The sequence below is a fragment of the Falco cherrug genome, chromosome 6, assembly GCF_023634085.1.
Source record: "Falco cherrug isolate bFalChe1 chromosome 6, bFalChe1.pri, whole genome shotgun sequence".
Taxonomy (NCBI): Eukaryota; Metazoa; Chordata; class Aves; order Falconiformes; family Falconidae; genus Falco; species Falco cherrug.
The window spans coordinates 88,836,924-88,852,703 of NC_073702.1; the positions used below are offsets into that span (position 1 = coordinate 88,836,924).

At 43.0% G+C, this 15,780-nt stretch overlaps 1 protein-coding gene across 3 annotated transcripts in view; it reads left to right on the forward strand.

Annotated features, from left to right (window-relative positions):
* The window catches only part of SPRED2 (sprouty related EVH1 domain containing 2), a 65,685-nt gene extending 57,668 nt beyond the window's left edge, over positions 1-8,017 (forward strand). For all 3 annotated transcript variants that reach the window (XM_055714097.1, XM_055714098.1, XM_005439139.3), the window contains exons 5-6: positions 3,958-4,107; positions 4,517-8,017. In XM_055714097.1, the coding sequence (XP_055570072.1) occupies positions 3,958-4,107; positions 4,517-5,167 (801 nt within the window). In that variant the 3' untranslated portion in view covers positions 5,168-8,017. The remainder of the gene's footprint in view (positions 1-3,957; positions 4,108-4,516) is intronic.
* The last annotated feature ends 7,763 nt before the right edge of the window (positions 8,018-15,780 follow it).

Here is a 15,780-nt window from a genome sequence, read left to right on the forward strand (position 1 = left end):
TGCTTCCATCTCTGACAAAGTTTTGCCATCATTTTTTGTAGTGGCACTTGCCTGAATATGAGGGTGCCTTTTCTTTGAGAACATGCCTGTTTTTCACCAGTCACCAAATCCAAGTTCAGTCCCAGTGGAGCAGCACTGAGAGAACAGTATGCTTTTGAAGGTCGAGCATCATCATACCTTTGATCCTCAGTCATTTATTTTCTTCTGAGGGTTTCTGTATGGTGTCTTGAACCACGTTTTAACTATGGGGTCTGTCAGAAGCACCTCCTTCTGTTAGACCTTTATCAGAGCCTGTTCCAGTGAATGCCTCGCAGGCTTCTATTCTGAAGTTACTAGAAGAATAATCTCTTCCTTACTCACGTTCCCATAGGACTCGTGATTCAGTAGGCTTCCCCTTCCCATCTTCATGGTCTCTTCCATTATCTCTTTTCCAGGCTGGAGAGACCCAGGCTTTTAGGGAGGCGTTGTGAAGCCATCCCGTGTCCTCGGTTGGCCTGACCATGGCAGAAATGGTGGAAATACCCTTACTGACACAGGGTGGAGGGTGGGCCAGAACTATGGACAGACTGGGGAAGCACAGCACATACATGCGGTGTCTTGATGATCATCTTTGTTGCTGCTTCTTTGGGGTTTTTTTAATCTGTTGCTGAGCCACCAAGCTGACACTGTCACAGGGCTGTCTGATTTCATCCCAAGAACTCTTCCCTGGACCGCAACAGCTGGCTCAGAGTGTATCATTGTATGTGTGTCAGATCAAGGTGTTTCCATCACTTTGCATTTTAGGGGTATTTATTCTATTTTTTTTTAACATCCAGTCTTTTGGCATTATGAGATTCTTAAGCAAGTTTTCAGGGTCAGCTTTCATTTTTATGGCCTTGAATGACTTAAGTTTCATCAGAAAACTGTGTCATCTTGTTGTTCGCATCTCTCTTCACATCACTGATGAGTATGCGCACCAGCACGGGTGAGGAGCCTGTGGGGTTCGTTGGTGACTTTCTGCTTGGGAGGAGGCAGGTATTTTCTACCTTTTTTTCCCCAGTCTTCATTCATTCCTATGTGTCGAGAGCCTTCTCTTTTTTCTCCTACAGAAGTTCGAAGCTTCAGTGAGGGACCTTGTCGGAAAGTAACAGTGCTTATGCCAGCCGATGGTCAGCAAGGTAACCCTGCAGACACTGTCAACCAGCTGCCTTTAGTGTCACCAACCAGGAGGCAACGTGAATTTTTTTTACGGACAAGCGAGCAGAGACCTAGTCTCGGATAGCTTGGTTTCTCCCTTTCTGGCACTTAGAGTAGGTGTTTGTGTTGGCAAAGTGCCCCTCTAATCTGAGGACATTGAACATGGAAATGCAGCAGTTTTTTAATAAGGTGAAAGCAGAGGCCAGAGCCACAGCCTCTGTGGTATGCTGCAAACAGGTTTTGTAGCCATGTCAACACATGTGGAGGAGAGGCTCAGTTGCCCTGCTGGGTCTGAAGGAGAATTAAGGTGTGAAGGAAAGCAAGGGTAGATAAGAATCGGGCAAGATAAAAATCACTACAGCCTCTTTTCCAATTGCCTATTGCAGAAATACTGCCCTCCCTGAGAGGCAGGCAGCAAATAGCATGCTGCTTGCAGGGCTGGTTATAGCTCCCAGCTGCCCCACTGAGATTATCTAGCAATTATATCCTGTTTGGGATTTTTATTTTCATCTAGGAGGGTGAGGGGGTTGCAGGCCAGTATGTGCAACCTCCACCAGTTGGGTAATTTTCCCAGGCATCGTTATTTCAGCCATGAGCACCCACAATGTTTTTGGAGCATATCGATGAAAGGCTTATCCCAGCAGGGCTCGGCTGTGGTTCCAGTGAAGGTGAAGGGTCCCGCTGGCTGGCACAGCACCGTGTTAAGGCTCTGCCTCCTTTTTGGTTCATGCCAGTCAAAGTTTAACTTTGAGAGCACGCTGCAGGCTGAGGCTGCGGCTGCCCGGGCTATGGGGCGTGTGCCTTACTGTTGTTGTTCTGAGAAGCTTAAATTACAGCTCAGCATCTGAGCCTGCACCACACACAGCGCTGCAGAAAGGTGCTCATATGAAGTGGCTGTTGTAACTAAATCCTAACTTTTCTCGGGTTTTCCAAACAGGTTGGAAGCTTAATGTTACTATGAAGTACTTGGTTGTAGAAGCTGCTCATTTTCTTTTCAAACATCTCCAAAATGTGCTAGATACTGTAGGACCTAAAGGCGCAAGAATTAGCTTTGAAGGGTTTAAACCCCAGGTTTGAAATGCCTTTGTTTAATAAGTTATGAAGACTGGGCTGATGAAACCACTTTTTAAAAAAAGAGCCTGAATATCAATGCAGTTACATTGTAGGGGTGGTTAACTGTCTTAAGAGTTGTTCTGTTTCTACGTACTTGTTTAAAACAAAACAAAAAAACACGAACAAAAAAAAACCAAAACAAAGACATGCATGGAAAGCCTGTCCCTAACGGGTGGGTCAGCCATTCAAAACTCATCCTGCTTGTTGTACCCCTGAGATAACCTAGCCTGGCTTTACATCACACTGCAAACAGATCGGTATATTTGCTTTCACCAAAGTAAGCTGGGAGTTCAGTGCTTTTAAGTGCTATACTGGCTAAAGAGGATCAACATGTATTTTTTGTTCTAATGCTTTAAGATGTTCTCACCTTTGGACAGAGTCTTGCAGAGCATTGTTTTCAGAATAAACAAATATCCACAGTGAGCGTTCTTGTATTCTTGGAGTAGAAGATATGTCTAGTACCATTCATGGGAAAATAATATTTAGAGAGTGCATTCTTGACAAGGAGAGAAGGTTTTTCAGGTAAAACCAGTCTTCTCCCGCTACTGATACAACTTTTCTCTGCTGTTGCAGTTGTGTCTCTAACTAACTGTCATGGCGAATGGAAACGTCTCCCTTGGCCTCACCATAGCTGCAGCACAGCTTGTTAGTTGGAAGAGAATAGAGATTTTTCTTAATACAAAGCACCAATATTTTACACACGTGCAGTGTTACAGCTTTTCTGATCATTGTGCATGGAGGCTTCTTTTCCTGCTCCTGATCTGTTAGCGTATTAACAGCTGCCCTCTGATATTCATGTTAATATGAAAAAGTCCAAGCAATCTGTGAAACGAATTAATGGGCAAAATCCTGAATGACTGGATAGTGTATGGAACCTTTTGAAACAAGGAAAGGCTAGAGAGAGAGGATAGCTAAGACTGGTACCCCCCCACCGTGTATTTCTCCAGGAGAAATTTTTTAAGAAGATTTATTAAGAAGATGCAGGTATTAGCAATAGCATGTTACTGTGTGATATTTCACCTTTCACGATCGTTGTTGTGTAATGATGTAACTAACCTAAAAAAAGTACTCGCTGTGAGCCAGGAATGTACAACAACACAAGTAACATTTGTTGCATATTAGAGATTAGTGGCAAAATGAGAAGAACATGCCCTGAAGGTTTTAAAAAATATTCTGTGATGAACTGGAATTTGGTGACTGGAGAAGAATGTTTAAAGGAGTTTTTGGCTTAATGGGATGCCTGGAGGTTAACAGAATTGCCAGGATTTTTTGTAGCCTGGGCACACAGATGCTCTGTCCAAGTCTGCCCACAGGACTGACATGATTGCATCATTTGATGGAGTTTGCTCTTCATAGGTAGCTTCTAGCGTGAGCACTCATCACCCCGCAATGCCCGGTATAACAAATAACACGCCATGTGAACATGAGTGGTGTTGGTGGATATGTCATGGGTAGGCTATGACATTATTTTTCCACATGTGTGGTGACAGATTTTATGGCCTGGCAACAGGTCTGCCTCTTTCAAGTATTCTGTGTGAAACTTTACAAAGGTGCCAATGTTGCAGGTGTGTGCGAAGTCAGTGAGTGGCAAAACCTCTTTTTTAATACTGCATGCCATAACAGCTGAATGTTTGACAATTTGCCCTCCTTCCTTTCCATTTAAAACAGAATGCTACAGATAGCTCCTCTAACTCCTCTCAAAAAAGGGAACAGCCTGTGCGAACTTTGGCTTCTCCTGCATCCTGCGAACATCGAAGAATTTGCACTCGTGGACACCTTCACGACCATTATAGCTCTGACCACTACCATCTAGAACAAGTAAGGTTTCTTCCCAGTGTTGCCACCTAAGCGGCTGTGTCTGCCATAGCTGACTGGTGGTTGGTTTTCCCCTCATATCTCTGGAAGACACCCCCTTCCTTTCTCTCCCTTTCCTTCTCAGTTACCTTTAAATGGCTTTCGATTATTTTTTTTTAAAAAAGCTTATACTGTGATTTAATGTTATGTTGTACCACCTGCACACGGACCATCGTAGGTCTGTGACAGCTGTACCCATTCCTGAGCCGAAGGCTGAAACTCTGTGATGGGTCGTGGTAAAGGGCGTACAAAGAAGGAAAACTAAAATTATTAAATAACTGTTTTTTCTCTAAGCAAAGAGACAGTGATGGCTGATAGCAAAATGAGCTTATTTATCTTCTCTCCCTCTTCATCTCCATCCCTGCTTCCACAGTCAGTACCGCGATCCTATCGGCATGTCAACTTTCCAGATGATGATGAGGAGATAGTGCGCATCAACCCTCGGGAAAAGATTTGGATGACTGGATACGAGGACTATCGCCATGCCCCAGCACGAGGAAAGAACTTTGATCCTGATGACACGGACTCCTACGTACGTTTTGCCAAAAGCGAGGCCTCAAAACACGAATACACTTATCCTTACGTAGACAACTCGGACTTTGACCTGGGTGAAGATATCAAAGGTGCTGTGATAAAGACTCAACCTGTCAAATTCAAGCCCAGGCGGAAGGAAGATGGTGAGAGGTCGCGGTGTGTGTACTGCAGGGACATGTTCAACCATGAGGAGAATAAACGGGGTCAATGCCAGGATGCTCCAGACCGCGTCAAGACTTGCATCCGTCGAGTGAGCTGTATGTGGTGTGCAGACACTATGCTCTATCACTGTATGTCTGATTCAGAAGGAGACTATATAGATCCTTGCTCGTGCGAAACCAGTGATGAAATGTTTTGCCTCCGGTGGATGGCCCTTATCGCCTTGTCTTTCATTGCTCCATGTATGTGCTGTTACTTGCCGCTTCGGGCTTGTTACCACTGTGGGGTCATGTGCAGGTGCTGTGGTGGAAAACACAAAGCTGCTGGATGACTACAGATGTATTCGAAGTGTTACGTTTTTCCTGTAGTTCAAGGAACACGTTGGTTTTGGAGCACTGAGATCACTCATTTTGATGCAGCCACTGTGCCCAGCAGCATCCAGAAACCACCAGTTTGGATCATCTTACATTTGGTCGTCAGGGGCTCACACTGCATTGATTTGCTCATCAAGTGTTCTAACTAACTAACCTACAGCATAGACTTTTGTATTATTAATCTGTAATCAAAACAGACTGTCTTGTACATTTTTTTTAAATTTTTTTTTTTTTTCAGTTAAAATGAGTTTGAGGAAAGAACTGCTTTAAATGGTGGTGGATTGTAGAACATCTCCAGGTTGTGTCCGTCTTGCCTCCGCTTGTGCGGTACCATCGGCGTGTTAGCAAGCTTTGGCGTTTATAGAAACGGGGTGGTGTAGTGAATGAAATCTCACTTAGAAGATACTTGCCATCAAGTTATTGTGTGTGTATAGAAGGTGTGCTAGTAACAAACTTGTACCACAACACAGTATTTCTGTCACTGGTTTTCTTTGGGGTTTTTGTTCTGTTTTCCAAAGCCAAAATAGCCATCTAAACTGCAGTTTCTCTTCTAGAGTCCATCGTCATTTCCTTCAGCAAACATCTGAAATTATTTCTCTGTTCGTAAAGCTCTGTGAACAGAAAGCAAGGCTCAGTTACCATAGTCACATAACCATTGAGAATCTGGTAGTTCTCCTTACCTGTAATCATTTCAGACCACTACTTGAAAGGGAAACTTAAATTTTAGGGTTTTCTTTTTTCCCTAAATAACATTGGAAAAATAAAACTGTGTTTTCAGAGTTCTGCCCAAAAGAAAAGGAACTTTTTCATTAGCCAGCCATGTAATGATCTGTGAATAAAACACTAAGGTTCCAGATGAGGAAAATTGTTTTTATGCAAAGAATTACTACCAATGCAATGTCAAAAGCACTATTGTGGGGAAATGCTGCATTAAGTGGTGGATTATATGGAAAATTGTATTTGTTTGTTTGTTTTCTGTATAATACATGAGCATGAGAACATACGCATCCACAGTAGAAACTACATTTAGCAATCTAGACAGGTTTTTAAAAGCAAAAGCCAGGATGATAACCACCACTTCCATTTTTTGACCTGCGGTCCCAATCCTCCAGATGCTTACACATGTCTCGATGTATCGCGCATGCAGCCAGCGTTCCTGTGAGTCTGTGCGTAGGATTAAGCATGTGAGTCTTTGCAGGAGCCAGACCGAAGTGTCTCCCTGGCTTTCCCCTCCCCAGTTCACCACCCAGATTTATCAAGTGGATGCATAAGGTGCATACAGCAGGATAAGATTACTTTAATTTTTTTTTTTATTTTTTTAATGTCATGTTGTCTTGTGTACAAGGCTTGTAATTAGCTTGGAAAAAGAGTATTTTTCTAATATATTACAAGGAATAGCCAAATAATTTTTATTAAAAAAAAAAAAAAAAAGATTTAGCGCAGTGAGCTCTAACTAGCATAGTACAATCTGAATACTTTGAGGCAGCTAGGGATTGGCTTGTCAAAGCTGGCACTGCTGTTCCTGCCATAATTTCTTTCTGCAGTAAATTGCCAGTGGGCGCATGTCCTTTCCCTCCCTCTATTGCACATTGACATCAGTCTTAAAAGAGAGGATTTTTTTTTTTTAAACTATTAATTTGCCAAATAAATGTAAAAGGAACGCTTGCCATTCTTTCTTGGTGGAATGTCCCAACGGTTCCTCTGAGAGTTAATCACAGCTTTTTTAGTCAACCATGAATTAAGTATGCAATGTGCTTATACACTATAGAGTTCGGTAGGCTTAATTTGTAGCAGTTGCTGGGGATTTTTTCAGTTGGGAAAAAAAAATGAATGATAGTGGAAAAGGGATGGAGTGTTACACTCTGGGTGATATGTCTGGGTTTGCTGAATGAAATATAAATATTTTGTGCCTAATAGCAGTTGACAAATCTCTCAATGGTGTCTACTAAACATCAAGCCAGCCTCGGGAAAAAAAAAGAGAATTAATGGAACAACCTTTTCCTTTTATTTCTGTTCTCAAAGTTGTTTCATGTAAACAAACGTCTGTAAGATCATCTCTCTATAAAGCACAACACTACAAAAAGATCTTACAGCTTTTTGTCCGGTCTTGAAGTGCCCCTATTTATTTAAGCAAAGTAGACATACTCCAAGCCTTTCCGTATGTCTGGAACTAAAAATTAAAAAAAAAAAAAAAATCCCTCTTTTTATTTTTTTTTCTTCCCCTCCTCCTTCCTCCCTCTTCTCTTGGGTTTTTGTAATACCTGTAGATTTTGCTGCGTGTGTTATTTGGTTTGTGAAGGCAGTGGTGTAAGGGCACAATGATAGAAATGGGTGTTTTTTTGTAAATATTTCTCCTTAATTTCCACACTGCTGCTGAACAGTGTGTAGCGTTCTCCCAGTCAGCTTTGCAATACTGACATCAATCATTTGAGAGAAATTATTCAGATTTTATTTTTGTATCTGTGGTAACAAAACATTAACCAAATTTTTTTTTTTCTATTGTGGAAAGGGTTTTTTTGTGTTGGGTTTTTTTTTTTGTTGTTTTTTTCCAAGCTATTGCTCACGTTAACAAATTAAAGTGCCTGAAGCCTCATCATTATTGTATCTATATACTAAAACTTAAAACCCTGTTGTATTGATTTTTATAAGCCTTTTTACCTCTGTGTAAAAAAAAAAAATATATATACAAGTGTATGATGTACATTTTAGTTCTTAACTTCTTTTTTTATTGTTTCTAATATGTACGATCAGTGTAGCTATTGCTTTAAAATGTACCATGTAAATATAAATACATCATATCAAAATGATGCCGTTTATTGTCAAAATGATGCTATTTATTGTTATTTAGCTGGCTGGAAAATGAGGGGGAAAGAAAAGGGGGGTGTCCCCACAGCTACTTCCCCAGAACCTCGCCGTTCCTGAGGAAAATTATTGATTTATTTCACATTTTTGGGTGGCAAACACTGCCAGCCTTGGGGACAGTCTGTTCTCGCCCAAACACAATGGGGACCAGGGGGCAGGTGGTGTTTTTTCCAAGTATCTTTTAAGTGGTTTTCAGGCATTTCGCACATTTGGGGTGGCCTGGCCTGGTGTTGCTGCACCTCAGGAGGCCCTGGCGGCCATGACAGGGCCAGGGCTCCCTCCTGCTTTCCCTTCTCTTCTCCCCAGGCCCTCATCCCCTGCGCTGCTTTAGGGTTTTGGTGTTTGGGTGGGTTTTTTGGTGGTTGATTGGTTTTTTCACCCAAGCAGCATGGCCCCAAGGGACAGGGGAAAGCAGAGGGAAGGGCTGGCAGACATGGCTGCCGAGCTTTCTGAGGTGTCACCTCCGCTGAGGAGAGGTGCCAAGGGCGGCTGGCGCTGCTGGCCCTGCTCAGGGGGCCTCGACGTGGAAAATGGAAGAGGAATAACCCAGCAAAAACAGACACTAGGCTGCGGCCAATTGAGGAAACCAGGGGAAAAACAGTGAGTATATCAAATTTGTACAACATTTCCAACAGGGGCTAGTCAGGCCGACACCAACTGTTTGTGGAAAGCCCAGGTTTGTTTTTCTGTAGGTAATAACTGTTTCTCTTTTTTTACGTGCTGCATGTTCTGCTGCTGAACAAAGCCACCTTGAGTAGCATGTGAGAGAAGGGAAGCAAGGGCCCATGTGCCAAACTATACAGTCTTTCTCTTAGAAAAGGTGTGCTCCCTGTGATGGCAGTGCTTTGCCTGATGCGCGCCCACCCCACACGTGGGTTGACATATTGGTTCTGTAAGTAAGCTTGATGTTTGACTTGCCACAGCTTTGCTGAGATCCTGAGTCTGCTTTCACTTTCGATTGATTTATATTTGTATTTACAGGTTTCTAATGCTCATATAAATAGGTATTTCTGTTTACAGTTGTTGTACAACTAAATGTTTGTTACACGTTTTAAAAATTCTTCGCAGTGGGTCAGATGTGTTCGGGAGGATTCCAGCTGCACACAAAATCCTTTGGTTTGTGCTGGCATTGTCTCCATCCACGGCTAAGCTGAGGGCAAAGTGATTCTGACAGCCCGTTGCTCACAACCCACCATACTATCTGGACTATGGCAGGAAGACTTCAACCCTCTTCCCTGGCTGTTTGGATTCAGCTTGTCCCACAGAAGACCTGGCTATGCCACATACCTTCTGGCAGCCTGTGACATCCTCTTGCTTTCATCTGCGAATTAAAGGGGTTGCTTATGCCTGGAGATTTCTAAACTGAACTAGTAAAGTCTGGACCCTGTATCCATGGAAAATGCAACTGCCACCAAGATCCAAGGCACCATGAACAGCAATCAGCCTTCCGCAGCCTAATCAGTGTGGAGGTCCTCGGGCTTACTCGTGCTATCATCTGCGACGGGTACTGTCCTCTTGGCAGGGTGCAATCAAGAAGGAGTTTGGGGAGGACATGGATATTGTAAGCTTGCAACCATATGAAACAAGGTTGAATATTTCATGGCTTTAAAAAAGAAATCTATTTTACTAGTAAAAGTAATACCAGTTACATTTTACAATAATGTCCTTTCACCCAGGCTGACTTCTAGGTGCTGACAAATGCAGCTTGGCACTTTGTAGCAAAGAGGCTTGACACCAAATGTGCTGCTACCGTTGCCTGGGTGAGAATGGCTTTCCCAGCCTCTCCTTTCCCCATTTTGGCAGCAGGAGCAGTGCTAACCCAGTTCACCCCCAGGCCTTTCTCCTGGGGAAGGCATCCTTGTCTTCGCACAAACATCACAGCAGTCCCGCCTGTGTGAACCTACCTCCTTGTAGCCTGTGAAACTGAAGAGATGGAGGGCAAGGGGAGGATTTTCTTGGCTGTGCTCACTCAGGGAACCTGCAAGTTACTTCCATCAAGGATACATTCCCTCTGGTAAAAGCAGTATCAGGTCAGGAATTGCAGGGTGAACAGAGGGCAACTACCAGTGTGGGTCCTTCCAGGTATAACAGCGCTGTTTTCCTTCAAGGATCCTTTCCACCAAGATAACAGTTTCAAGCATTTCTGAGGAATGACCGTAGCTTCCCAGTGTTGCCTTCAGGGGCAGAAATTTTGTACGAGGAGGGTTTGCTTGGCCGCCTTTAATAACGTGGTAATAAGTTTTTCTCACTCTGGTTGAAGAGCTGCAATTTAAATAGGCAAAACTGATTTATTCCTGTTGCGAAAATGACTAAGTCCAAGAGAGTTTGAATGACTTGCATAATGTGGGGAATTTGTGGCACAGTCTGGCCTGGAGTATCCTGAGCACAAGTCCACCATCACGTTCATCCAAAGGTATCTCTCCTGTCCGAAGATGAACTAACTGCAAGGTTTGGGCTTCTGCAGGAGCCTGGCTGCATGGAGCACAAACCAAACCAATCGGCCCTATCAGGAAGGGATGTGTAAATCCCCTTTCTCTGCTAATTCCGCTTAGAAATGCAAATTGGAACTATCTGTCAGCAAGCCTGGAAACGAGGTATCATTGCATATGTTCCCAATGCTTATCACAGGCAGAACTTGGCTTCTTGTGCAGACTAAATGAAGCTTTTTTCACAAATCATTTGGGAGTGAACTTGCAGTGCTAGCAACAGGAAACACTTTCCTTTTTTCAGCACACGATGCTAGGTGAGTTAACATCCTCCTAACACCGTGGCCTTTTCTGAAATGTTTAGCCTTCTGCTATTTTCTTAACATTTTGAATTGGGCAATTAAATTCCTCAGTATCTTGGTGGCATACATGGAAATAAATAGAAAAATGTTTGGCTTCCACCCAGAGACAAGATATTTAAATGGTGGAAAGTATGTGTGTATTTTTGGGGTGGTGTACTTGGATCTCCACAAATATATTTAGTTGCTTCCCTGTACTCATGCACAACCAGCCAGCCCATGCCATTCATCTCATTCCCCCATTCCTCACTTGTAAATTCATTTAGGAAGAGTTGACAGACTTTGGTTTGGCTTCTGCTGGATTTCAGGCCTGCTGCCTAATGTCATGTGAAACAGGATCTCACAGCACTGCCTTGTGTGGCTGTGAAGAGATAGTTTCTGAGGACTGTAACACACCCTCTCTCTCTCCTTGAGCAATCACAGCTCCATGCACTGACTGATGTGCACTCCAAGGTGGCAAGGAAAGTACTAAGTCATTTCCAGATTTAATATAATTCATGTCATGACCTAAGGTGTCACTGATGTTAAGAATACGTATCATTGCATGGGGGAGCTAGAATTAATGTGTACTTTGGGATGGCTGAGATGTTACCAAGATATACACAGCATTAAACTTTTTTCTTATCTAGAGTACTTAATTATCCTTAATTATATAGAGAGTGTAATATGAACTGACATTTTTTTTTTCTGCGTTTTCTAAGGTTATGTCACGATGAGCTGCAGAATTGGCCAACATCTGTTTTAAGGGAACTGACAGGGCTACTATCAGGCTTACCACTTTGAGCAAGCATTTTTCTGATTTTCACACTCTTAATTCCTCTGTTTCAATGCTGTGCCAATGTTATCTTATTAACTGTTTAAGCTCTTGATGTGAGATTTCAATCTTACGAAACAAAGAGCGGGGATGGGGAGCTTGCCAGTGCAAACAGTGAGATCCTTGATGTTGAAGTATCAAGTCTGATATGTTCCCAAATGTACCCTACCTTCTAATCTGAGATTCCTGGTATTCAGATTATGTTTAGCTCCGACCTGATTCAGACAAGTCTGAAATTCGAAGCATTCACGTCCTTGTGCCCTGGAGGGCCATTTGCAACCTTAAAAGCCCAATTCCAGAACTACTGAACTCAAGTGATTTCACTTTAAAAGCGCTTACTCTTTACAACTTCCTGAGAACAATGATAAAAGCCAGGTTAGAAAGTATAACTTTCAACCACATTTTGCAAAAGTGCTGGCCACAACTTAAAACAGAGAGCATTTTGATGTGCACAGCCAAAAGAAGCAGCACTCTGCTGGTTTTGTTCGTGAGTCTGAGCATTGCAAAATTCAATTCCCAATAAATTTGTTTCAGAAAACTCTGGGCAGAGTAGAAGCTAGGACTGAATGCAGATGCAAGATACATGGTTCATCCCAGATATGAAACATAAGTAGAAATGCAAGCTTGGTGTTTGTTTGGGGGTTTTTTGAGGAGTACCTGAAAGCTCCCAGTGTCACAGTTATGTATTGGTGGGGGGCCTGATGTTGAAGCTAAAGTACCCCCAGCTATTTCGGTGTATTCCTGCTGGGAAGGGCAGATGGTCTGTGCCTCTGAGGGGAGCATTTAGACCAACACCACAGGTCAGGCTGCCAAGCAGGAAATATATACACACACACACACACATATATATATGTATATGCCCATGTGTGTGTGCGTGTGTGTATCCTTTTGGAGCAGAAATCTGAAATTACCAACATGACCTAAAAACCCAAGTGATAGTTACCCTTTAAATAAATAAATAAACAGGTAAAACTCCAGCTGTGTGGCTGACCCTGGTGGCTTGGCAACAATGAATGGGGTTTTCTGTGCAGTGGCCCCAAGTATTGGGTATCTCTGCAGGATTTCTCTGTTCGCTTAGTGAACAGACCTCAGAGAATGTCCTCATCTTGGGGAAAACCCCAGAACCCCATAATGTGGTTGAGGCAGCCACAGAAATGAAAAGGCTTCCAAAGTAGAAAGTGAAACAGCAATAGGATGAAGCAGAGAGATGTGATCTGCTCAGAGGAGTGATCTGCTTCACTGGGACTTGAGGGTCATGTGTTGAACGGCCAGTGGCTCTGTTTCTCTGGGGCCAGGGACTGGGCTGTGGGGGAACCGTGGGCATTTTGGCAAGTAGGAAAGCCTGTGCATTCATTCATCTGCCTAAGATGGAGGGGGTTGGTGCAAACCATTTGGCCAGAGGAAGGCAGCCTTCGCAATGATGCCAGTACCACGGTTTGGATACAGTTTCTGCTGGCTGGGACATTGCTGGACTTCCATATGTGGCCAAAGTGCCACAGGCCTGGAGCAGGCTGCTGGGTGAGCGAAGTCCTCACACTTACCCGTCCCTGTCTTTGCAGATTCAAAGGACTGAAATTGTCAGAAAGGCAGCAAGCAATACCACACACATTTAATTTCAAAACTCTAGCTCCCATCACAGATGCAATGCTATTTGCTGCATTTGTGCTTCCGTAGACTTTGAACAAATGGACACTTACCAGCATCAGGTAGGAGAACAGACCACTTGATGGCAGGAGATCCTGTTCCCCGGTTCCCTGGGGTAAAATCCTGGCTCCATGTAGGTCAGCGGCAAAAATCCCACACACTTAAGTGAAGCCAGGGTTGATTTCCTGGGATCTTCAGGCTTTGGATGCCACTATCTCAAGGTTTGGCACACAAAGTACCCCCTCCGCTGGCAACTTCCTAAGGTGAACTTTCCATGGTCTTCTCCCTCCCCTGTTCTCCTAAGAGACAGTAGGTACAATGATAGCATAAGTCCATAAAGAGGGATTTCTTACCCTGCACTGTGCATCAGCTCCCCAATTCTGTCTTTAAAGGGCCGTGTTTGAAATGGTAGCCGCTTTCTGCTCCTGAAAAGTGACAAGTGGGTGGGCTGGGAGCAAGAGCACCTGCTGACAGCTGAGGAAGGGCTTTGTTGGGACCAGATCACTGGTTTTAATGATAGCACCTTAGCTCATCCCCTTTTTTCCTATACCAAATTGCCAGGTCGTTTCAATCACTTGGACCTGCACAAACCAGCTTGGAAAAGAAAAAAAGGTGTTTAGAAGGAGTAAGCAGTTTTGACTTACAAAGTGACAAACTGGCAGGGACATTCCCTCAGCCACCTTTCACTCATTTTTGACAGCTTGCAGGGTTTCAAGCTGGCCAGCAATTCTTTCCAATATTAGGTTGAATTTCCAATCAAAGATTAAAAAGCTGAAAGTGGGCCTGTGAACTAAGATACATGAGGAAAAGGTCCTATAACAAAGAAGCACCCCTGAAAGGACTGTGTTTTCAAACCCACTCGCATACATAATGTTTTAAGAGCTGTCACCATCAGAGCACATTTTATTGCCGGTTCTTGAAGGAAGTGGTTGTAAAGATGTGGCACGAAGAGCAGAAAATCCAGGTGCTGAGCAGAGAGCTTTTGAACTTACAGCAAATGCCTGATACTTTTTTCTAACCAGAACAACTGCTGTTTGTGACCATCTGAACTTTGAGCTCCAAGAAAATGTTTTTGGGGTTCGTCAGGCTGATATCCTGTCTCTAACCACAGCCTGTACCAGATACTTCAAAGAGAGCGAGTACAAGAAACTCTGTATGGGAATCATCTGCTAGCAAAGGAAATTTCTTCCCAGCATCAGACAATTTGTCATTGATTTATCCCCCTCAAAAAGAAAAGTTTATGTGCCTCCTAATAAAAAAAAAAATCCATTTGAATGTAACAGCGATGTGAGTTTATTCATTAAGCCTAACAATTTTTTATTTGAACTGTATTTGATTTCTGTCAAATACCATAACAACCCTTCTACTGTTTTCTCTGGAGATTCTTCTAGTGCTGAAGTGATAGTTTTTTTCCCAGACAGTTTCTTTATACAGATAGCCTTGCAAATGTGACGACGTCCAGGATCTGGGGCCCTATAGCAGCCATTCTTCAAATGCTAGTGTCTCCTCTTCCAAATCCTTCTTCTCCTGGCAAGCATTTTTAATCCCCTTTCATGGATCCTTTAACCTTAATTTTCTTATTGTTGGGATGATACTGTGTTCTTATTGTTGTACAGTTTTTCTGAAGCCTCCTATGTGTCAAAACAGATTGAGGATATGAGGTGAATAGTGAAAAGACAGCAAATTTATTGTTTTGTTTATTTGTCAGTTGCTGACGCGGCACTGGATTTATAATATTTGTTTTCTGGGACTCAGATACTTTCAAAGACGGCTGTGCTATAACTGTGAATGTAAACTAGGATGTACTGGGTGTCTGTCTGTGATGAAGGTATTATGTGTGAAAGTCTGTATTTAGCCTCTTCAGTGGCTTTGCTCTGAGAGGTGTTGAATGTCTTAATTTTTTCCTGAAACCCGTAAGATTTCCTAGCTGGGTAGGTGTAAACCATTGGCCCCACTGAGGTCAATGGCAAGCATCCCACCGGCTTCAGTAAGTAATACATAATCACCTCTAAAATACAGAGTTAGGAGATGAATTACTGACAGCTATCTTTCTAAGAGCCTGGCTAATACATACAACCATACCAAAATGCCTCTTCATGTTTATTTCTTTGTGCAAAGTTCTTCCATGCATCTTCCCATCCCCTATAAAAAATACAGAAAAATTCTGCAGCCTGAGTTGCCGTCAAAATCTATTTAAGGGTCATCTATTCGGCCTTAGTCACAAGCAATACAAGTGAAAGATCTGCTTTGCTTAAAACAAGGCCTGGCCAGGTGAACAATTCACTTGAATAGTAGAAATTTAGTGGTTCTGATGAAGAAACTCATTGGTTGATCTTTTGATCCTAATTTGAGACTCCTATTTGATTGTTTAGCAATTGTTGATTGCTTCAACATGAAACAGAGATGATCAGCATCTCCAGAAACGAGGCCACAGATCACTGAAAATAGCAGGTATGGGGGTTTTT